This window comes from Phoca vitulina, unplaced genomic scaffold (assembly GCF_004348235.1).
Source record: "Phoca vitulina isolate PV1807 unplaced genomic scaffold, GSC_HSeal_1.0 scaffold10, whole genome shotgun sequence".
In the NCBI taxonomy this organism is placed as follows: Eukaryota; Metazoa; Chordata; class Mammalia; order Carnivora; family Phocidae; genus Phoca; species Phoca vitulina.
Genome location: NW_022589713.1, coordinates 16719089 through 16742705, shown reverse-complemented (window position 1 = coordinate 16742705; position 23617 = coordinate 16719089). Strand labels below are relative to the sequence as shown.

Below are 23617 nucleotides of genomic sequence, written 5' to 3'. Positions count from 1 at the left end.
ACATCATCCAATGCACTGATAAACTCCTGACATCTTACTGATAATAATTCCTGCTCAGAGGCATGTGAAGATCAGCAAACGGGTCCGTCCCATGGCAGTTCTCCAAGCTCAATGCCAGAAAGAGTAACTGCGGGGGCTTTGCAGGGAGAAGCAGGAGTCTGTATCTGGTTTATCTGGTTTGACAACTCAAATGACTGGGTGGAGAGCATCGTAGCCCCCAGACCTTCACCAAGTGTGGGATACGGGGGACTCTGAGCCGAATAAACAGATAATAGGCCCGGGACAGTTGGCACGAGTGAACACAGCAAGTGAGCAAAACTCCTGGGAAAGCAGAGTTGAGCCCCAGGGAAGCAAGACCAGGAATCTAAGAGAGAAGGAGAGCCATTAACTGAAAAATGAGCTTTAAGGTTGGAAGCATGGATCAGGAAGGGGAGCACAGGGTGAACTGAGGAGCAGTTCAAGGTCAAAGACCAGACCAATGAAAGGAGCCAAAGCCCCCGTTTCTAGGCAGCCAGCTGACGGAGCAGGCTGTCCAAGGACTGAAAGGCTGCTCAGGACCCCACAGTGGCATGGGCCAGGGGCCACCCCACCACGGGCTAGACCACAAGAGCCCTGTGATGGGGATTCAGAATCCCATCCTGTGGCTCAAGAGTTTCAAACCCCCGGGGATCTTACAGGGGCAGCCTGGAAGCCCCCCAGGGGTAGCAGGAATTGTTTGAGGGGTTAAAACAGTCATCCGGAGCTCTGGGTGTTATACGCAACTAAAGAATCATTGAACACTGTATCAAAAACTAATGATGTACTATATGGTGGCTAACTGAACATAGTCCAAAAAATAGAGTTTAAAAAAATAAAACTGTCATCCGTGTGCATGGCTGCTACACTTGCGGACACTCTGGAGACACTGGGCCTTCGTGGCCTATACCTGGAGATGGTGGGCTCCATTGCTGATCACTGTCCCCCATGCCACCACCCCATTTCCTCCTCCAGTACCACTTCAACCCCTCGCAGTCTGTCCTGGTGATGGAAGGTGACGACATTGGGAACATCAATCACGCCCTCCAGAAGGTGTCCTACATCAACTCCAGGCAGTTCCCGACGGCGGGTGTGCGGCGCCTGAGAGTCTCTTCCAAAGTCCAGTGAGTAGACAGACGCTGGTCAGCCAGGGGCTCAGCTGAGGTGGTGGGGATGGTCCCTGGGGAATGTTCCCTGGCAAAACAGAATTCACCTTTTGTCTGCTATTTGCAATTTCTCTGCTATCCCTATGAGGATGCCCCAATGGATCTATGTTCTTGTTTTCTTCAGAAAGAAAATGTTCTGTTGCTTTGCCAGCACAAATCCAGCTTTCTCTATTTAATTCAGAATCCAATGTAGTACTGCATCCCGTAAATTCTCAGAAAGCTCAGTTTTTAGTGGTCTGACTTAAGGCTGCAGAAGCTGGTACATAGTAGGTACTTGACAAATGTTTATTAAATTGGATTAAATCAGCCAGCCCAGCTTTGTAGAGCAACTAAATACTACAAGTATGCAAGAGAAAGAGAGGGTATGGTTCTTGTCCCCAGGGGATCAGAGTTCAGTAAAGGAGATGAGACTCTTTATTAGTGAAGCCTGTGGATAATTCCCTTCTTGGTCCATCAAATCGTTTCTCAGCCACAGCAACTGCCTGGTAGGGCAGCAAGGATGGGACCCCAGAAAAACTCCTGGCAGGCAGAAGGGGAGTCACCTAGTCCCTGGAGCCAGGGGAAGAAGCCAGAGGACAGGAACAAGGCTGGGAAAGACGGGTCTGCTGACTGCCACGTTACTGGGGCAGGGACAGGTGCCAGGCTAAACCCCACAGGCAGCAATCATATTCAATAGTTCTAGTGACAGAGGAGGCACTCCCCCACCTTCACACTAAGGGCCACCCTTGGAGGCCTGCGATAGGGAGCAAGCACCTCCAGCTCAGCTCCGCACTGCAGTCAAAGAGAGGGACCAGGCTTCCATAAACTGACGAGCGGCACGGTGCCCTCTGGGACTGGTGCAGCGAAGGCCAGACAAAACCAGGGGCAGGAACACACCACTGCTCCCACAACTTGCCCACCCCAAAGAAGAGGGAGTGCCTCAGCATGGTGTCCACCCAGACTGCGCTTCCCTCAGGAACTTTCCCAAGGGCTACAAGTTGATGGCCGCCACCAGCTGGAGTCCACCCAGTGTTCCCAGAGCGGCCATCTGGGCCCCGGGGCTCTTGTAGCCTAGGTCTTTGGCCCAGATGAGCAGCAGAGAGTGCCAGTGACTCGAATGCCTGATGCAATCTGATGAGGGAGTCAGGTCTGCCAACACTTACTGAGCTGCACCCACGACGCAGCCTCTGGCGTTGGCTTCTTTTCTATATGTCAGCACATTTAATCCTTGCTATTATGAGGTAATTATTGTCATCCCCACTGTATAGATGGAGAAACTGAGGTTCCCAAGAGTCACACCTTGCCCAGGGTCACCCAGCCCCACAGTGGCAGAGCCAGGCCATGGACCTTGTCTAACTTCTCAGGCCTTGCTCATGCGGTCACAGCATTCTGCCTTCCAGGTATTTCTGTGGCAGTGTATCAGGAGAAAGGAGATGATCCGTGGCACATCTACAACAGGAGCACTGTGGGAGCTCCTCGTAGAGAGACAACATACACGAGCACAAGAGAGTTCAGCCCTGGGGTCTCAGCAAGATGCCTGTACCCAACCAGTTAGACGGCAATTTGCTTACCAAATTCTAGTGCACATACCAAGCAGTGGCTAATTAATGTTACCACTGATTACTTTGTTAAAGGATAATTAAAGGTTTAGCAGTTACTTGTTGCTGGGACCGAACATTCCCAGTTCTCCCAGAAGCCAATCCTCTTAAGTCCCTAGATGGCTATTAGTTTTGACTATCATGTGGCTTTCAATCTGAATGTCTGTTGATACCCTCTGAGACCCCGAGGCAGTCCAGAGACCTCGGCAAGGACAAGAGCTGGTTGTGTGTCTCCTCGTCCCCGGCCACGTGGTAGATGCGTTCATGGCTCGCTCTTCAGTGCGGTGACCGCAACTGTTTTCCCAGGTGCTTCGGAGAAGATGTGTGCATCAGCGTCCCCGACGTGGATGCCTATGTGATGGTGCTGCAGGCCATCGAGCCCCAGATCAGCCTCCAGGGCACGGACCGCCTCTGGAGACCCACCAGCCAGTTTGAAAGTGCCCGAGGGGTGACCCTCTTCCCGGACCTCAAGATCGTGAGCAGCTTTGCCAAAGCTGAGGCCCCGGGTGACCTGAGGACCACAGGTACAGATGCACACTGGGTCGTGGGGCAGGAGCCTTCCATTCTCAGAGCCACGCCAAGTCCCACTTCAGGCCAATACCATCGTTCACCACGGCAGGGAATTTCTGATAGCAAAGCAAACAAACCTGCAAACAACACAAATAACAGGAGGGAAATGAACTATTTGGCAAATAATTGGTCCACCCATGTACGTGATAGGATGTTGGAGGGAGGACATTTATGCCAAATGGTAAATGAAAGAAAGCAAGATGCAAATTACAGAGTACCTACAACACACACCAGAAAATGCCAAGAAGAAAACACACCTGATGCTAATGGTGCTGTTCTCTGAGACGCCTAAGAGCCAATTTGTCTCCGCTCCCCTTCACTTGGCTGCAAATGCAAAATGTTCAATAGTGAGCATGTATTATTTTGATGATCAGAAGAAAAGCTAAAGAAGCACAAAGAAAACATTTAGCTGCATCTTAATAGACACACAGTGAAAGTCAGGTCTGATCCAGCAGCATTAGTCTCAGCTCTCAGGGAACTTTCCAGCATGTCCATTATTGAGAGGGCTACCGATGGAGGCAGAGTAATTGGAATGATCTGCCAGGGACAAACACTCCATTGCACGGAAAGCTATGGTGCACTCAGCTGGCGGGGAAGGGGTGGTTACAGGAAGGAAGGATAAGGAAGGAAGGGAAGCCCAGGGCCCAGATCTACAGGGGAAGTACCTGTTTAACCGTCCTCTGCGGCCTCCTCCAGGAGAGGACTTCTAGCTCTCCCTCTCTGCCTCCAAAGCAGCTGCTAATGATGTGCTGGAGCCCATGGGCCTGAGTCCCTGGAGGGCTGCTCCTCTAACAGTCCTAATTACTCACTACCTTAAACCACCCTGGTCCCTAGGGAATGGGGTACCTCCAGTGCAGCCCTTCTTAGCTCATGACAATAGATGGCATCTTCCAAGTGTCCCTGCTGGGACAGGGCCCTTGCCTAGTGACACTCCCAGGTGCATTAGGGCCTGTGAGCTTTCCCTTCCCCTCATTTGGAGCCACAATCAGATGGGAAAAGGAAGGGCCTCTGACCACAGTGGCTGCAGGCTGTAACTGGGAGCGTGTGGACGTGCTAGGCCTGCCCCTGGCTGACAGGCAATGCCAGGGAAAAGCAGTTACCTGGGGCTCTAACTCACCTTCTGTTTATGAGAGGTGCGGGCAGAGCACAGAGCCACGTGCCCGAGAGCTCTTATGGGTACTTTTTACATCTTCCTCTTATTGTTGTTAGGATAATCGTTATTATGGATGCCTTAAGTAAGGAGGCTCATGGTATTTGCCAGCAGGCCTCAGTGACCCGCCCCATCATCTTCTGCCCCTACTGACCTACTCCTCTTTGTGCTGTTTCGGTACCAAAGACAGGCAAGTCCCCCATGTACACCCGTCTCTCACACCTCTGTGTTCTCACCTTTGCTCGTGCCCTACCCTCTGCCTGGTAGGTCCCTGACACTCCCCATCCGCGTTACTGCTGGCAAACATCTCCCCACCAGCACTCTGCCCCCTTGACTGGGCTAGCTCTCCTGCTCTGTACGCCCCCCATGACTGATGCTTCCCTGACACACCCCCTGCCACATTTGCTAGCCCTCGGTGGCAGTTATCAGTTAATTAAGCCAGACCAGCGGCTCCATGAGCGCTCAACCATGGCTGATTCGCCTCTAAATGCCTGAGCCCAGCACAGTCCCTTCAGCACAGTGGGAATCAAGAGAAGTACAGATGGAAGATAGAACCTGTAATGTAGCCACAGAAGAACAATGAGAAAATGCTCAACATTTATACCATGCCTCCTACCTAGTGTGAGCAATCAGCCGGCCACATGGGGAGGTAGGAGTAAGGTGACCTAAACTGACCTGATAAGAAGCTGGCAAAAAACTCCAGAAACCATGCAAAAGCCATCTGAAATACAGATACACATATGCTATCGCTAATGATAGGCCTTCAATGTATATTAATGTGATTTTAGATTTTGCCAGTGAAACATGAAGCCATTGAGAATGACAAGCATCTAAAAATCAAGCATATGAAATTATTTATAATAATGTATATCTGGTGAGAGCAAAAAATATTTTTGGTATCACTAAAAAATTAAAACAGAAAATAATTATTTAAAATAATTCTCTCCTCTTGTAAATCCTTTTTAATTTCTATTTTCATAAATGTTTTATAGTATACAAAATATATTAGTCCACTTTATAAATAAATAACTATACATATTTAAATGATCTCGGTTCAGAAATTTTTCCCAAAAGGGCTGCAAAATCAAAAGCATTTGAAGACTACTAGCCCAAAGGTTATGAATTTATAAACTGTGGAATCAGAAAGTCATGGCTTCTGTCCCAGTTCTTCCCCTAATATCTGTGTAAGCCTGGGCAATCTGCCCTACCCCCCGGACCTTCCACTTCACTGCTGGTGAAATGGGGATAATAATAGTACCCCATTTAATATCTATCTGTTAGGATTGTTTGCACAGAGCCTGGCCCATAGCAAGCACTCCATAAATACCACTTTTATTATTTTCTTAAATCCAGTATAGTTAACATACAGTGTTATATTAGTTTCAGGTATACAATATAGTGATTCAACAATTCTGTACGTCATCCAGTGCTCATCACAAGTGCACTCCTTAATCTCCTTCACCTATTTCACCCATCCCCCACCCACTTCCCCTCCGATAACCATCAGTTTGTTCTCTAGAGTTAAGGGTCTGTTTTTTTATTTGTCTCTTCTTTGTTCATTTGTTTCTTAAATTCGACATATAAGTGAAATCATATAGTATTTGTCTTGCTCTGACTTACTGCATTTCAAGATCCATCCATGTTGTTGCAAATGACAAGATTTCATTCTTTTTTATGGCTGAATAATACTACACACACACACACACACACACACACACACACACACACACACACACCACTTCTTTATCCATTCATCTGTCGTTAGACACTTGGGCTGCTTCCATAATTTGGCTATTGTAAATAATGCTGCAATAAAAGTAGGGGTGCATAGGTCTTTTCAAATTAGTGTTTATGCATTCTTTGGGTAAATACCCAGTAGTGGAATTACTGGATCATATGGTAGTTCTATTTTTCATTTTTTGAGGAACCTCCATACTGTTCTCCACAGTGGCTGCACCAGTTTGCATTCCCACCAACAGTGCATGAGGATTCCTTTTTCTCCACATCCTCGTCACTTCTTGTTTCTTGTGTTTTTTATTTTAGCCATTCTGACAGGTGTAAGGTGATGTCTCATTGTGGTTTTGATTTACATTTTCCTGATGATGAGTGACGTTGAGCATCTTTTCATGTGTCTGTCAGCCATCCATGTATCTTCTTTGAAAAATGTCTGTGTCAGAAGACACGATACACAATACTTTTATCAGATTATTTCTTTTGGGGGTGTTTAGTTGTATAAGTTCTTTATATATTTTGGATACTAATCTTTTGTCAGATATGTCATATGCAAATACCTTCTCCCTTTCAGTAGGTTATTTGTAGTTTTGATTATTACTTCCTTAGCTTGCAAAAGCTTCTTATTTTGATGTAGTCCCAGTGGTTTATTTTTGCTTTTCTTTCCCTTGCCTCAGGAGACATGTCTAGAAAAACGTTGCTATGGCCAATGTCAGGGAAATTGTTGCATGCACTCTCTTCTAGGATTTTTATGGTTTCTGGTCTCTCAGGTCTTTAATCCACATTGAGTTTATTTTTGTATATGGTGTAAGAAAGTGGTCCAGTTTCATTCTTTTACATGTAGCCGACCAGTTTTCCCAACATTTGTTGAAGAGACTGTCGTTTTCCCATTGTACAGTCTTGTCTCCTTTGTTATAGATTAATTGACTTATAAGCATGGGTTTATTTCTGGGCTCTCTACTCTGTTCTATTGATCTATGTGTCTTTTTCTGTGCCAGTACCATACTGTTTTGATTACCACAGCTCTGTAGAATATCTTCAAATCTGGGATTGTGATGCCTCCAGTTTTGTTTTCCTTTTTCAAGATTGCTTTGACTATTTGGGGTTTTCTTTGATTCCATACAAATATTAGGATTGTTATAGTTCTGTGAAAAATGCTGTCAGTGTTTTGATAGGGATGCATTAAATCTGTAGATTGCTTTGGATAGTATGGACATTTTAACAATATTTGTTATTCCAATCCATGAGCATGGAATGTCTTCCCTTTTGTATCATCTTCAGTTTCTTTCATCAATGTTTTATAGTTTACAAGAGTACAGGTCTTTTACCTCCTTGGTTATGTTTATTCATAGGTATTTTATTATTTTTGATGCAATTGTAAATAGGATTATTTTCTTTTTAAAGATTTTATTTAGAGAGTGCAAATGAGAGAGAGAGCGCACATGGGTGGTGGGGGGAGGGGCAGGGGGAGAGGAGTAAGCAGATGCCCCACTGAGTGGGGAGCCTGATGCAGGGCTCAATCCCAGGACCCTGGGATCATGACCTGAGCTGAAGGTAGACACTTAACCAACTGAGCCACCCAGGTGCCCCAAATGAGATTGTTTTCTTAATTTCTTTTTTCTGCTGTTTTATTAGTGTATAGAAATGCAACAGATTTCTGTATACTGATTTTGTATCCTGCAACCATACTGAATTCATTATCAGTTCTGGTAGTTTTTTGGTGGAGTTCGTAGGGTTTTCTAGGCGTAGTATCATGTCAGCTGCAAATAGTCAAAGTTTTATTTCTTCCTTACCAACTTGGATGCCTTTTATTTCTTTTTGTTATATGATTGCTCTGGCTAAGACTTCCAGTACTATGTTTAATAAAGTGGTAAGAGTGGATATTCTTGTCTTGTTCCCAATCCTAGTGAAAAGCTCTCAGTTTTTCACCAATCAGTATGATATACCTGTGGGTTTTTCCTATATGGTCTTTATTAAGTTGAGGTATCTTCCCTCTAACCCTACTTTCTTGAGGGTTTTTATCATGAATGGATGTTGTACTTTGTCAAATGCTTTTTCTGCATCTATTGAAATGATCATATGGTTTTCATCCTTTTCTCTTGATGTGATGTACCACATTGATTGATTTGTGAATATTGAACCATCCTTGCATCCCAGGAATAAATTCAACTTGATCATGGTGACGGATTTCTTTAATGTATTGTTGGATTCGGTTTGTTAATATTTTGTTGAGGATTTTTGCATCTATGCTCATCAGGGATATTGGCCTTAGTTTTCTTTTTTTTTTTTTTAAGATTTTATTTATTTGACAGAGACACAGTAAGAGAGGGGAACACAAGCAGGGGGAGTGGGAGAGAGAGAAGCAGGCTTCCTGCTGAGCAGGGAGCCCAATGCAGAACTCGATCCCAGGACCCTGGGCTCATGACCTGAGCTGAAGGCAGACGCTTAACGACTGAGCCACCCAGGCACCCCAGCCTTAGTTTTCTTTTTTGATAGTGTCTTTGATTTTGGTATCAGGGTGATGCTGCCCTCATTGAATTTGGATGCTTTCCTTCAATTTTTTTTTGAATAGTTTAAGAATCTTCTTTAAATGTTTGAAAGAATTCACCTGTGAAGCCATGTGGTTCTGGACATTTGTTTGGAGGTTTTTGATTACTGATTCAATTTCATTGCTGGTAATTGGCATGTTCAAATTTTCTATTTCTCCCTGCTTCTGTTTTGGGAGGTTATATGTTTCTAGGAATTTATCTATTTCTTCTAGAGGTTATCTAATTTGTTGGTATATGATTTGTTATACACATTCTCTTATAAACCTTTGTATTTCTGTGGTATTGGCTATTATATCTCCTCTTTCATTTCTGATTTTATTTTAGCTCTTTTGGGGGGGGGGATGAATGTAACTAAAGGTTTATCAATTTTCTTGATCTTTTCAAAAAACCAACTCCTGGTTCACTGATCTATTGTTTTTTCTAGTTATCTATATTATTTATTTCTGCTCTAGTCATTATTACTTCCTTCTGCTAGCTCTGGGTTTTGTTTGTTGTTCTTTTTCTAGTTCCATTAGGTGAAAGTTGATTATTTGAGATTTTTCTTTCTTCCTGAGGTAGGCCTGTATTGCTATAAATTTCCCTCTTAGAACAGCTTTTGCTGCATCCCAAAGATTTTGGATTGTTGTGTTTTCATTTGTCTCCATGTATTTTTTTATTTCCTCTTTGATTTCTTTGTTGACCCATTGATTGTTTAGTAGCACATTACTTAATGTGCACATTACTTAATGCGGTCTTTCCAGATTTTTTTCTTGTGGTTGATTACTAGTTTCATAACATTGTGGTCAGAAAAGATGCACAGTATGACTTCGATCTTTTTGAATTTGTTGAGGCTTGTTTTGTGGCCTAATAGGTGATCTATTCTGGAGAATGTGCCATGCACACTTGAAAGAATGTATATGCTGCTGTTTTAGGATGGAATGTTCTGAATGTATCTGTTAAATCCATCTGGCCCAATGTGTCATTCAAAGTCACTGTTTCCTTGATGATTTTCTGTTTGGATAATGTATCCATCAATGTAAGTGAGGTGCTGTAGTCCCCTACTGCTATTGTACTACTATCAACTACTTCCTTTATGTTTGTTACTAGCTGCTCTGTGTATCTGGGTGCTCCCATGTTGGGTGCATAAATATTTACAATTGTTATATCTTCTTGTTGGATTATTCCCTTTATGATTATGAGAATGTCCTTTGTCTCTTGTTACAGTCTTTGTTTTAAAGTCTATTTTGTCAGAACTATTGCTATTCTGGCTTGCTTTTCACTTCCATTTGCATGATACATGCTTTTTCATCCCTTCACTCACAATCTGCATGTGTTTTTAGGTCTAAAATGAGTCTCTTGTAGGCATTATAGAGATAGGTTTTGGTTTTTTATCCATTTCATCACCCTGTGTCTTTTTATTGGAGCATTTAGTCCTTTAACATTTAAAGTAATTATTGATGGGTATGTACTTTTTGCCATTTTTTTACTTGCTTTATGGTTGTTTTTGTAGTTCTCCTTTGTTCCTTTCTTCTCTTGCTCTCTTCTCACATGGTTTGTTGGCTTTCTATAGTGATCTACTTGGATTCCTTTCTCTTTATGTTTTGCATATCTATTCTGGTTCTTGATTTGTGGTTATCATTAGGTTTGTGAAGAACATCTTCTGCATGTAGCAGTCTATATTAAGTTGTTGGTCACTTAAATTTGAAGGCGTTCTTTACTCCTCCCTCCCACCCCCACATTTTAGGTACATGGTGTCATACTTTATATCCTTTTATTTTGTGAGTCCCTTGACTGATTTTTATAGATATACTTTATTTTTACTGCTTTTGTGATTACTTTTCTTACTCCTTATGATCTTTTTTTTTCCACTCAGCAAATCCCCTTTAACATTTCTTGTAGAGCTGATTTAGTTGTCATAAATTCCTTTAACTTTTGTTTTTCTGGGAAACTCTTTACCTCTCCTACTCTGAATGATAGCCTTGCTGGCTAGAGTACTCTTGGCTGCAGACTTTTTCCTTTCAGCACTCTGAATATATCATGCCACTCCCTTCTGGCCTGCAACCTTTCTACTAAAAAATTAGCTGATAGCCTTATGGGTTTTCCTCATACGTAACTGCCTTCTTTTCTCTTGCTGTTTTTAAGATTCTCTCTTTGTGGTGCCTGGATGGCTCAGTCAGTTAAGTGCCTGATTCTTGGTTTTGGCTCAGGTACTGATCTCAGGGTAGTGAGATCAAGCCCATGTCGGGCTCTACATTGAGCATGGAACCTGCTTAAAATTCTCTCTCCCTCTGCCCTTCCCCTGGTGCTCACTTGCTCTCTCTAAAAAATAGTAATAGGGGCACCTGGGTGGCTCAGTTGGTTAAGTGTCTGCCTTCAGCTCAGGTCATGATCCCAGGGTCCTGGGATCAAGCCCCACATCGGGCTCCTTGCTCAGCGGGAAGCCTACTTCTCCCTCTCCTTCTGCCTGCTACTTTCCCTGCTTATGTGCTCACTCACTCACTCACTCTCTCAAATAAATAAATAAAATCTTAATAAATGAAATTCTCTATCACTATTCTTTGCCATTTTATTATTATGTGTCTTGGTGTGGACCTCCTTGGGTTTTGTTGGGGTCCCTCTGTGCCTCCTGGATCTGGATTTGTTTCCTTCCCCAGATTTAGGGAATTTTCAGTTGTAATTTCTTCAAGTAAATTTTCTGCCCCCTTTTTCTCCTCTTTCTGGCTCTCTATAATGCAAATATTATTATGTTTGATGGTGACACTGAGTTCCCTAAGTCTCTCTCCGTTTTTTTTTTCTCCCCCTCTGTTCAGGTTGATTGCTTTCCATTACTCTGCCCTCCAGGTCGCTGATCTGTTCTGCTTCCTCTAGTCCATGTATTCCCTCTAGTGTATTTTTAATTTCACTTATTGAGTTCTTTATTTCTAATTGGTTGGTTGTTTTTTGTCTGTTGAAGGTCTCACTGAGGTCCTCCACTCTTTTCACCAGTCCATGGAGTATCTTTATGACCATTATTTTAAATTCTTTATCAGGGATATTATTCTTCATTTTTGTTTAGGTCTCTTGCTGTGATTTTGTTCTGTTCTTTCATTTGGGACATATTCCTCTCTCCCCTCATTTTGTCTAACCCTCTGTGTTTCTGTGTGTTGGGAAAGTCAGCAAGGTCTCTTGCTCTTGAAAGTAGTAGCCTAATGAAGATGTCCTGTAGTGCCCTGCAGTGTCCCCATTCACCAGGATCAGTACTTCAGGAGTATCTCCCATGTGTGTGTTTTTTATGACCTACTGCTGTGGATGAGCTGCTTTTGCCTTCAGTCCAGTGGTCTGCAATGGCTTTCTTGGCCTATTGTGAGCAGGATTTGGTCTCTGTGGTGGTAGCCAGTCTGGGCCTGCCTTGAGCTTGAGCTGAGTCAGATCAGGCATTTGCCAGAAATGCAGTAACATCGAACTGCAGGGTACTTTCCCTGTGTTGATCCTTAAGATTTTATTGGTGGGTGGGACCTGTAGTCAGACCAGATGTCTGCCCCCAGCCTACTGCTGGAGCCAGTTTGGTATGCATGGTTATCTTCCCCTCTCCCCAGGGCAGGAATCACTTTGGATTGGTGCTGGTCCCTTTCAGGGCAGCTTGCACAGTGCCAGGTTTGTGGCACCACTTTGGCTGGGCTCTGGCCAAGGTCACATTGGAGGGGGCTGATCAGGAGGAGAACCTGGTGCAGGGCACTTGGTTTTAGGAAGGTGTGTCCAGGTGTGCTGTAGGAGGGAACACGGAGTGCAGGCCGGGCTGGAGGGGGCATGTCTGCAGGAGAACCTGGGGATCATTTCACTGTTAGCAAGTTAGATAGCACATGTTGGCACTGTGCTGGTTCCCTCGGGTGTCTATGTGTCTCGGCTGAGGAGCAGGGGAGGGAAATGGTGCCACATGCCCCTTTGTTCCTGGAACTTTCAGCACATGCTCACCCATATACCCCAGGCATTTTTCAAACTGCTGCTTCTATGTTGTATCTCCACAGGCTGTTTGTTGTGCTGTCTATATAAGGGCAAGGACTGAGTTTCCTCTCACCTCCTGCCTCTCCCAGAGCCAAGCCCATGGATTTTTAATGTTCCAGATGTTAAGCACTTCTGCTTATAACAAATCATGAAATTATGCCCGGCTGGTTTTCAAAGCCAAATATTATAGGTATTCGTCTTCCCTGTGCCTGGGGTGTTTGGTCGCCTGTGTTTCCCCTTTCTATGTCTGTGGCATTCCTCCTTCCTGCAGACCCATTTAGCTCCGGACTATGTCTCTGCCCTTCCTACCCTCTTTCGTGTGGCCTCTTCCCTACATTTAGTTGTGGAGTTGGTTCTGCCAGTCTTCAGGTTGTTTTCCGATTTACACCGATGTGGTATTATCTAGGTATATCAGTGGGATGAGGTAAACTAGGGTCCTCCTACTCTGCCATCTTCCCCAGAAGTCCCAATACTTTTAAGTTAGGACTGCCAACGTGTCCAGCATTCGAATACTCAGTCGTCCCTCTGGAAAATTTGGGGTCACAAAATCAGGCCAGGATTGCTAGACTGACCAAAAGATTGCCAACTAACCAGTTTATATAATCATTATATTATTATGCTCCATAATATAATTGTTCATAATAATTATAAATATAATAATATAATATGCTCCATATGAGCCCCTGGGTTAGACACTGAGGAGTTGGTCATAATAAAAAACAAAAAACAGTGCTACTGCCCTGGAAAAACTCAGGGTCTGCCGGGGTGACAGATATACACACCATGATCACATGGGGAAAACTAGGACAGCATGGTAGAAGGGCACTTATATCTGGCCCCAAATGAGAACTATCGCTTATTGAGCGCCTACTAGGTGCCAGACACTGTCTTCATTCCTCTCAAGACCCTCGCCCTCTTTACAGATGAGGAAATTGAGAGGTAGATAGTTTCTCTAACACTGTAAGTGTCTTAGTAGCTGGTATTCAAATTCACATCTTTTGACTATTCATGCTCTTCACACAAATCCATGCCACCCAACCTCAGGGCATGCCTGGGCATTCGTCTGAGCCATGGAGGTGGCGGTTGGGATGGCACAGCCTCTTCTCCTGACCCAGCCTGACCCTGGCATGCAGTCACAGAGGAGGAAGAAGACATGCAAACCTGCTGAGTTGTCCTCATGCCTGTGTTTTCCATGTCTGTATTCCCTCAGCCCCCAAATCAGCAGTCTTAGAAGAAATGCTTCACAACTTAGATTTCTGTGACATTTTGGTGATTGGAGGGGACCTGGACCCAAGACAGGAATGCTTGGAGCTCAACCACAGCGAGCTCCATCAGCGACACCTGGATGCCACCAATTCCACAGCAGGCTACTCTATCTATGGTAAGACCACACTCAGCCCCTTAACCGTGCTCTCATCACTCTCAGGCTGGAGTCATGAGTGTGATGGTGCTCTGTCACCTGTGGGGTCAGGTAGGGACCTTTGACCTCAGAGCGTGGACTTCTAGCCCCTATGTCAGTGAGCTACTTCAGCATCTTGAGGACCTCTTCTGCAGAAAGTAGGTGGATGCTTTCTCTTATAATATTTGACCTCAGCAAATATTATAGCATTTGAGAGGCTGAGGCCATTCTGTTCAGAGTCTAATGTATCTGGAAATCCTTTGGGTCAGTTCAATTGGCTCCTTAGAATTCCTGTATCCATGCATTGTCTTCCCCTAAACATCTCAAGCTCTTACCCTGGACAAATTCAGGAGAAACACAAGTCCCAGAAGCCACATCCTGTATCCCCCATCTTCTACCTTCTTATGACAGGTGTGGGCTCCATGAGTCGCTATGAGCAGGTGCTGCATCACATCCGCTACCGCAACTGGCATCCAGGTTCCCTCGAGACCCGGCGGTTCAGAATCAAGTGCTCAGAACTCAATGGACGTTATACCAGCAATGAGTTCAACCTGGAAGTGAGTGGGTCCTTCCATCATTAGGGAATTTCAGAGTTACCCACTCGTTCCTCATTCATTTGGGTCCACCTGCCACCCTGGTCAGCAGCACCTCTCCCTGCTCTTCCTAGGTCAGCGTCCTCCATGAGGCCAGAGTCTCAGACAAGGAGCATGTCAACCACCTTATTGTGCAGCCTCCCTTCCTGCAGTCTGTCCACCACCCTGAGTCCCAGGGTAGCATCCAGCGCAGTTCAGGTAGGTGGCCTGGGAGGAAGGACCTTAGACTATCAGGCGGTCACTGTGATTCAAGACCATCCACTAACAGGTATGGTACGGCAGCCACAGGTACCCAGAACTGGAGGAGGGACCCAGGAATGGGAAAGCTGTGGGCCCTGCCTCTGAGGTACTCACAGCCTCAGTCAGGGGCTAGGTAGGGAAAAAAGTTACGATATATCATAACAGAAGTTAGTACAGAGTGCTAGGGTAAAATCTTCCAAGTCCTTTGAGGCCTAACTCAGAGCTTTCGCTTCCCCTTCAAATGTGCCCTCTCGCTCTCACACACACACACGTGCACACCATATTGCAGTCTCCCACCCTTACTTCAATTCTAGTCTTGCCATTTTTATTACTGTCTGGTGGATGCCGTGTCTGTCCCTATGAAATTCTAGTGCCTGGCTCTCAGTGGAAGCTGCCCCAGAATTAAAGGGGAAAGCAAAAGATAGAAGAGAACATACATTCACCATTTGATTTATTCCTCACAAGTACCCATTATAGAGATGAAGAAAATGAAGCCCAGACAGGGTGAGGTGCTGGCCCAGAGTTCTACAGCTGAGAAGTGGTAGGGCAGATTGTAACCTACACATGGATGTTTCATTCACACTCCATCCCAAGACTGAGCTAGTCCTTCTGTTCGCCACGTCATGTGGATTCCTTCCTTGTTCCAGTGGTCCCAAGCATCGCCACAGTGGTCATCATCATCTCCGTGTGCATGCTGGTATTTGTCGTGGCCATGGGCGTGTACCGAGTCCGGATAGCCCACCAGCACTTCACCCAGGAGACGGAGGCTGCCAAGGAGGTTGAGATGGATTGGGACGACTCTGCGCTCACTATCACAGTCAACCCCATGGAGGTGATCCTCATGCAGGGGCTGGGATCTTGGGGCAGTATGCTTCCCCTCCCCCAGCTCCATCTTCCCTGTGCTGGAAGCCCAGCCCCACTGACCCTTGCCTTCTCTGAGCACCTTCAGCCCACTCAACCTGCATGGACCATACTTTCCCACCAGCTGCATTCACTGATTAAAAATGCGAATTGCTCTCACCCTACAAACAGAACCAGACATTTCTTAAGGCAAGCAGCCATGTGGTGTCTATCCCTGGCCTCCCCCATAGTATTTAATGCAGAGCTAACAAAGACTCAGTATTGAATTTTTTGATTGATTAAGTGAGCTCTGCAGGCAGCATGGAGCAAAGCCATCTAATTTACACCGTTAAAGGCTCAGAACAGGTTAAAACAAAAGCACAACAGCAATACCTGCCATTCACTGAGCCCCCATCATGTCAGACACTGCACAGGGTGCTCTTTATACACCACCCCATTTTATCTTCCCAACCCCCTGTGAAATAGAGGTTCTCATCCTTACTTCTCAAGGTGGGAACCAACTCCGAGAAGAAAGTCAAAGTGCTCAAACTTCTCCAATATTCAAGTCAAGGTTGCTGGATCCTAAAGTCATCTCATTTCAGTTAGCCAGCAACCTCCAGCATCCACCCATGAGGGTCTAAGGCCCCAGCTCTAGACATATGAATATCAAAGTTCTACAAGTGCCCTTTGGGCTGCTCATGGTTTCCTCGGTAGTGGTAGAAGCAGGAGTAGAAAAGCAGAGGAAAATCAGGAGTCATTGAGGAATGAAGATTCTCCCAGCATGGTCCCCCTGATATCCTAGCCAGCGTGCCAAGGTAGCTCAGCTTCTCCTACCATAGGGTGTAGGTATGGTGCTAAGCGCACCACTGTGGGGACACCAGCATTTCCAGCCTCAGAGAGCTGAGCCTCAGCTGTGGGAAACAAGCCCCCATGCCTGGAGCAGTCTGAGTACTGGGCACAAGTGTTCTTACCGAGGGCTAATGTGCTGATGCCAATGGTGAGTGAAGCAGGATAGGGAGAGCGCTCGAGGCCGGAGTGTTCAAGAACGATTTCCTAGAGGAGGTCAGCCTAAGGGAGGCCTTGAAGAATGGGTTAGGATGGAAGGGAGGGGTGGCAGGCAAGGTAGAAAAGAAGCCGCTCCAGGGGATGCAACCATGCAAGGGCATACATCTTTTATGGCTGTTTCATCAACTCAAGACATAAATCCAGAACTAAGATTTTGCTAGAATCACCAAAAAGCTGGTGGGGGGTGGGGCAGGAATGGAACTGGAAAAGAGTGGGGTTGAGTTTGAAGACACAAGCCTCAGCCAGTGAGGGGAGGCATAGAAAATGAGGACCATGAACTTTCCTTCCCGAAGGAATATTTCTGAGAAGCAGCACACCTGAGTCTTGGCTTAGAAGACCTTCTGCTCCCAGAGACTATGATGTCACCTGGGACCGGGCTGTATGCTTCTCAGTGAGAGAATAGCATTCGAGCTAACACTGAAGACGTGGAAAGCTCCATACAGACAGGCTCCAGAAATGCCAGAAAGTAAACCCTGGCCTGAAAGGTTTCCAAAGAAGAAAGGGACTGGCTCTGATGTCTTATGTTTAAAACCCACAATGTACCTTGAGTCCAGGTCTGGGAATTCACTATTTCTTCTTGGTCCTTAGCCCTCGGATTTGCCTTTCACCAGAGGACCGCCTGTCCAGGAGGCCTGTCCCCAGGGCCATGGGTTTAGCGGGAAGGGAAAGGCGTTCAAGGGGCCCAAAATGTTCCCTTAGTGGAGGAAGAAACATGTAAGTTCCAGAGTGGTTTTTGCTCAGCCCCTGATGAGCATGTCCCTTCTCTCCCCGACATCCAGAAACATGAAGAACCAGGGCGTGGGGAAGAGGAGACTGAGGAGGAGGAAGAAGTAGAGGAAGACGTGAGCTCCAGCAGCAGTGAGTCAGAGGACAGCGAAGAGGAAGAGGAGGAGGAAGGGATGGGCAAGGGCAGACACGGGCAGAGCGGAGCCAGGCACACCCAGCTGGAGTGGGACGACTCGGCCCTGCCCTACTAGCGCCCCGCTGCCTGCGCCCACTCACGCGTCCCTTTTGTAAGCCCCACCCGATGTACGCCCGAGTCTATCACATGTCGCCTCTGATTCCTATGACAGGTCTGGGCAGGCCTTCTCCAGCCTCCTGGAAGCCACCCTTTATGCCTTGGGCACTCCCTGTGTCCCAGCCCTGGGGAGGGTCCAAGACTCCCAGGGTCGTCATTAGTGGGGACTTCCAGGGGGACTTTGTCCTATAGCCCCCCACGTCTGCCTTGGGCTCACCCAGCATCCTGTCTGCAGAGTTCTGCCTGTGCAGGGGAGAAAGTCAGCCTTTATGTCACTCACCTCCCCCGGACTCCCTGTGCCCAGGGCCCTTGGGTTCCAGCTCACTGTGCGTGCACCTGCCCCCGTCTCCTCTTCCACACAGACCAGCAGGTTCTCCTTCCCTGACTCTTCAGGTGGCTTCACATGGGCAAGGTGGTCAGACTTCACACACAAGAGATCTCCATTCTTAAAGGAAAGTCCTTGTTGAGGCAGAATTAATGTATGGGGAAAGGTTCACACGCACGCACACACACGCACTCATACACTCTCCCCAGTTTGGAGAGCCTATCCCTTTGTCCTTTCTGACGCCACACAAGCTTAGATAAAAAGTCCAAAACCAAGAGGTCCTCGGCCACAGCAGAGTCTGGTCCCCAGCCAAAGCTCTCTGTCAGCCTGCCTTGGCTGCCACCACACAGCACAGGAACCAGGAAGCACTCCACAGAGGCACCGCCCCAGGCAACAGCGTGACAAGCCTGCAGCCAGGGACCAGAAGGAAGGGCGGATAGGATGAGCAGCTGGGCATCACGGCGGGCACAGATCTGGGGGATGGGGGTGGTGGGGTCTCCCCAGCCAGAGGGCAGCCGGAGGTTGACAAGGCTTTCAGCATCTAGTCTTAGGGTCCCTCATCACCGGTTTCACACTGCTTTACCTCTTGAGAAAATGCATCCCTCTCAGATGTGTTAGGACTATCATGAACTGTGCCGAATCTAAAATGAAAGTTTGGAGATTCGAATGCTAGGAATTAGGAGCATATCTGTGATAGGATCAGCTGCTTCTTTATTCTCATAAAAGGAGCAATGCTTTGGGTGGAGGGCAAATATATCTGAAAACCTAATTTCTTCTTGTTTTAATAAGAAAATCTTTTCCAACTCCATCCTAACATGCACACCTCGTGAGAACTGTTGCTATGGTAACTTGTCTGTGCTCTTTTGTGACCAAGAGAATAGCAGGCCAAAACAGGGCCATTCTAGGACTTCCCCAAGGCTCTGAGACCGTCCTTGTTTTGAATGTCTCTGGCTTTGTCCTCTGTCTGTACAATCTGTCCCTGTCCTCCCGCCCTCCCCCAGCCCAGCCCATACTGGCAGAGGCACAGAGCTGGCCCCTAGTCACAGTGGCATTCAGGTTCAAAAGAAAGTTGAGAATCTATTCATTCTACTCACCATGTCACCAAAACAGAGCTTAAGGGGGTCCATCATCAATGTCCTCTAGTTTGACCTCCATCCATGAGCAGCCCCTGCAACCTTCTGATTCAAGCAAACTACCTGATGCAGCTTTTTCCACCACTGATAGTGGTTTTTGCATATCTGTTTCCCTCCTTTGAGCCTCACCATAATTCGGTCAGGGAGTTGGGACATCTATTGTCAGGCATATTTTGAGTAAACTGAGGTTCAGAGCTTCAGCACCTTGCTCAGAGTCATTTAGAGCTAGAGACAAGACCAGACTCCCCACCTTCTACTCTTGGTCCAGTGCCCACCCACCCCACTTCTACTTATATTCATATTTATACAGCTCACGGGCATTTCTGAGGACCTACTATGTGCTAAGCACTCAACCAGCAGCCCTACAAAATGCTAAAGCTGAGGAAGAGGAGCGCCTCCCCTCCGAGGATATAATCGTTGCAGAGGGGGACCCAACAGGCATAGAAATTATATGAAACAGACCCAGAGCAGGGAGAGAAGTCACAGGAGGAAGAGGCACACAATCAAACTCAATCAGTGCCCTAATTTTTCCCTTCTTAGGGAAAAATGCAGGCAGAAGTTCGGGATTTTATATTCATTGAATGGAAACAGTCACTTCTGTGAATTCTCCCAACCAAAATGCCCTTTTTCTATCAGGCTGTGTCTGCACATCTACAAGGAGAAAATCTCTAACACTGCTTAGTCCCACCACTCCCTTTGTTAAATAAAAAAAGATTCTCCAGTTGGGCACTTAGGAGCTAACAGAATTCTCCCAAAATTATGGCAGTAAAACCAAATTTATGGTTCAAAACCCATTTTTTTTGTTGTTATTCGTAAGAAATTTATTTTTTAATGTTTCAAGTTTTTAAATTCTAGTAAATTAACATATAGTGTAATATTAGTTTCAGGAGAATTCAGTGATTCATCACTTACATACGACACCCAGTGCTCATCACAACCAGTTCTTTTTCAACTGAATTTCCATTTAAAATTATAGGTCTGGTTTTCATGAGAGCACCTTGCAGAGTCCTTTTGGTTTGGTTGGGGTGGGAAGAGGTTCCTCATGCCCTGTGGCTATCTCCAATGGCTGCATCACTTACTCATGGCCTATTTGGAGCATAATTTGGGGAGGGTATTGGGGGATCAGATAAAAGTGGCACTTGGCTAAGGACACAGGGTTGAATCATTTGTGACTAGATTGATGTAGAGAAATAATGGAAACAAGTCAGGACCCTCTCCATCAACTCCTGTTGTGCGAAGTCAGACTGCATGTCAGCTCCAAAAACGAGGCATAATAATACTGCTGGGTCAATGGGCATTTATCATGTTCCCAACACCCGACTCAACAAGAAGGAGTGGTTATATAAAAGTAGAAGCTTCAGGGACTATTCAGGTGAGTGGCGAGTAATGTAAGTTGCCCTCCACCAGATATTCTAATGATGAGTGAAAAAGGTCATTAATCAGCCCAGCATTTTCCAGGTTCCATATGCTGGTATCTGGGAACCAGAACTCCCAGATGGCCCAGACACTGTGTGGCCTCTCATCCAGACATCAGAAGCAGCAGATGCAGGCTCATACCCCAGAGGAACAGCTGACCAGGTTGGCCAAAGGCCAGACCATTGCTTATCTTGCCAAGAAGATGACCAGATTCTGCTCTCTGGAGCTGGAAAATAGATAGGCTGAAACCTCTCAAGTGATTTGGGTGACAGGGAGGAAGAGGAAGACAAGGTTGAAATGGAAAAGGCCAGTATAGAATAAGCTGCCCAATGGAGTAAAGCAATCAACTAGTTGGTCACCTGTCTTAAAGAATACCAAAAGTATATTCTAGTAGGTTAATCAAATGCTTTAAATCTGACCAAGGCCCAAATTTATGTAGATAACAAAAGTGTAATTTGAATGGGATCTTATTTCATTACCACTTTCTTGAATGTTCTCAATCATCCTATCAAGCAGGGTTTAGACCCCACATCTCTGCAGGTAGCAAGAGCTGTACCTTGTGGACGCAGACCCTCTAGGGAGAGGGCTCCTGGTGGGAAGCAATGTCCTCCAGGCCTGTACATACAGCAGATGTCAGCAAACTTTATCTATAAAGAGCCAGACAGTAAATATTTGGGGCTTTGCAGGCCATATGGTCTCTATTGCAAGTATTCAAATTTGCCACTGTAGCATGAAACAAACCACAGACAATACATAAATGAATGGATACGGCTATGTTCCAAAAAAAATTATTTATGAACACTAAAAAAGCAAATTGAATTCATATTATTTTCATATGTCATGAAATTTTATTACTTTTTGATTTTTACTTTTTGACCATTTAAAAAATTAAAAAACTCTTCTGAGCCCATGGGCCGTACAAAACCCAGCAGCCTGCCAGATTTGGCCTGTAGGTCATAGTATAAACACCTCTACCATACGTTCAAAGAAAGCAGCCCTCCCATTTACCAAGGGAAAGTAGATTGCTATCTTAGACCCTTCCTTCAACTACCCAGGGGTCTTTGCCTCCAAAATGAACAACAACTTCATAGTCCTTAGTTAGGCTCTTTTAAATGTCCATGTCCCAGCAAGAAAATGACAACAAAAAACACCTGTTTCTGGTCAAATTGACTTGAACACAGGCAAGCAGTCATGCAGAATGCCAAGCCCTGGGTACAGGAACTGTGACCACTGAGCGCCAACCGGCTTGAGCTCAGGGCCAACTCCCAGACCCAGAGCCTTCCCAGCACAACTCAGCCCATAATGATTTCTAAGCGGGGGCGTTCATTATCTGACTGATTTCCATTTCAGCCCCGTTCATGCCATTGCTCTAAAAATGATCCTAAAGACTTCTGTTTGAATCAATAGCAACATAATCAGTAGAAAGCCCTACCCAGCACATTTCAAAATTAGCAGTCTTCATGGCTCTATGATTCAATATTAGCAAGAGGAAAAGAGCACTTTTTCTTAACCATCCTCTCACTGAAATTAACCAAAGCAGTTTTACAAAAAAAGTGAGGGAGTGCGTTTAATTCTTTGAAAGAATTTACAAGTGAAAAGTAGATGATTTTCAGGTAAGATCATTCTCAGGCCTTTGGGGGATCCTCCAAGCCCCTGCAAAATACTCTGGAGGGCTACGGATGGTACAGGATCCTCTATCTGCATCAGACTTTTATCAAGGCTGACAAGCCAAAGCCCTTGGCACAATTTTTATGTAATCACTTTCCGCTGCCCAGCTGTAGGCAAAGGAAATGAACAGTGAAAGTCCTGAAGTCTACTCCAGCACCTTCATTTCCCTGCCTTTATTTTATTTTATATATTTATTTATTCTGTACCTACTTTATAGATCTTGTTCTAGTTTTCTTTATGGTGCCAACTACAAAGGAGAGTTGGCTTTACAAGGGCTATAGATTAGAAGTCAAACTTGACTCTACCCCAAGACAACACAAAGAGACACAAGAAGTACCTCCACCAGCACCCCAGAAAGCAATCAAACATTCCCTGGATGCCATTAGTGAACAGATGGGATTCTGTGTTTGCAGCTACGTTCAATGTAATTCAGCAAATCCTTGCTGAGTGCCCATGGTGTGCCAGGCCCTGTGCCAGAAACGGGGGAAAGGTGGATGACTGAGGTGTGGCCCTGCCCAGGCGGGTCTCCCGGACTCATGAGCTGTTGGCATGCTTCCTTTACGGTGTTGGAGGCTGTCTGAGAGCAGTTGGGACAGGTGCAGGCAGAAGTTTAGAGTTGAGGGAGGTGGGTAACTTGCTTTGGCAATTCTCCACCCTAAGTCAGATGGCAGGTGTGATTCTGGGAGCCCTCGAACACATTGCCAAGGTCAAAAGAAGAGAGCCCTGGGGAAGCAGGCAATGCTTCCCTAGATGTTTCTAATTCTGCCCCAGCCCGACCCAGGTCACTTATGGATGAAAGCCAGTCACCCTGCCTACAAGGTGAGTATCACATGGATGAAGGCTGAGATTCAGTGAAACTAGGCCAAAGGAAGTTCTTCAGTATGAAGAGCAGGCAGGCAGACCTGGAAAGTAAGCCAGGTACAGGGGCCTCCATGTGCCAAGTTCCAAAGACATGAAAAGCCTGATGTGAGGGTGCACCCCTGAGGCCTAAAGTCAGAGCTGAGGAGGGAAGAAGGGCTCTGACTTTGTAGGACCTGCTAAAGGGCCACAGGACACTGGAGAGCAGAGGTTCTTAAGGTGCATCCCTGGACCAGAGCATCACCTGGGGATGAGTGAGAAATGCAAATTCTTGGGATCCACCCAAGAGCTACTGCATCAGAAACCAGGGGTGGGGCCCAGCAGTGTATGTTTTAAGGCTCTCT

At 45.9% G+C, this 23617-nt stretch overlaps 1 protein-coding gene across 1 annotated transcript in view; it reads left to right on the top strand.

Annotated features, from left to right (window-relative positions):
• CLSTN2 (calsyntenin 2) overlaps nt 1-20195 on the top strand; it is a 611775-nt gene extending 591580 nt beyond the window's left edge. The window contains exons 11-17 of the mRNA XM_032408591.1: nt 991-1139; nt 3065-3282; nt 13929-14099; nt 14529-14674; nt 14785-14908; nt 15598-15782; nt 17635-20195. Coding sequence (XP_032264482.1) covers nt 991-1139; nt 3065-3282; nt 13929-14099; nt 14529-14674; nt 14785-14908; nt 15598-15782; nt 17635-17832 — 1191 coding nt within the window. The 3' untranslated portion in view covers nt 17833-20195. The remainder of the gene's footprint in view (nt 1-990; nt 1140-3064; nt 3283-13928; nt 14100-14528; nt 14675-14784; nt 14909-15597; nt 15783-17634) is intronic.
• Nucleotides 20196-23617: the final 3422 nt, after the last annotated feature.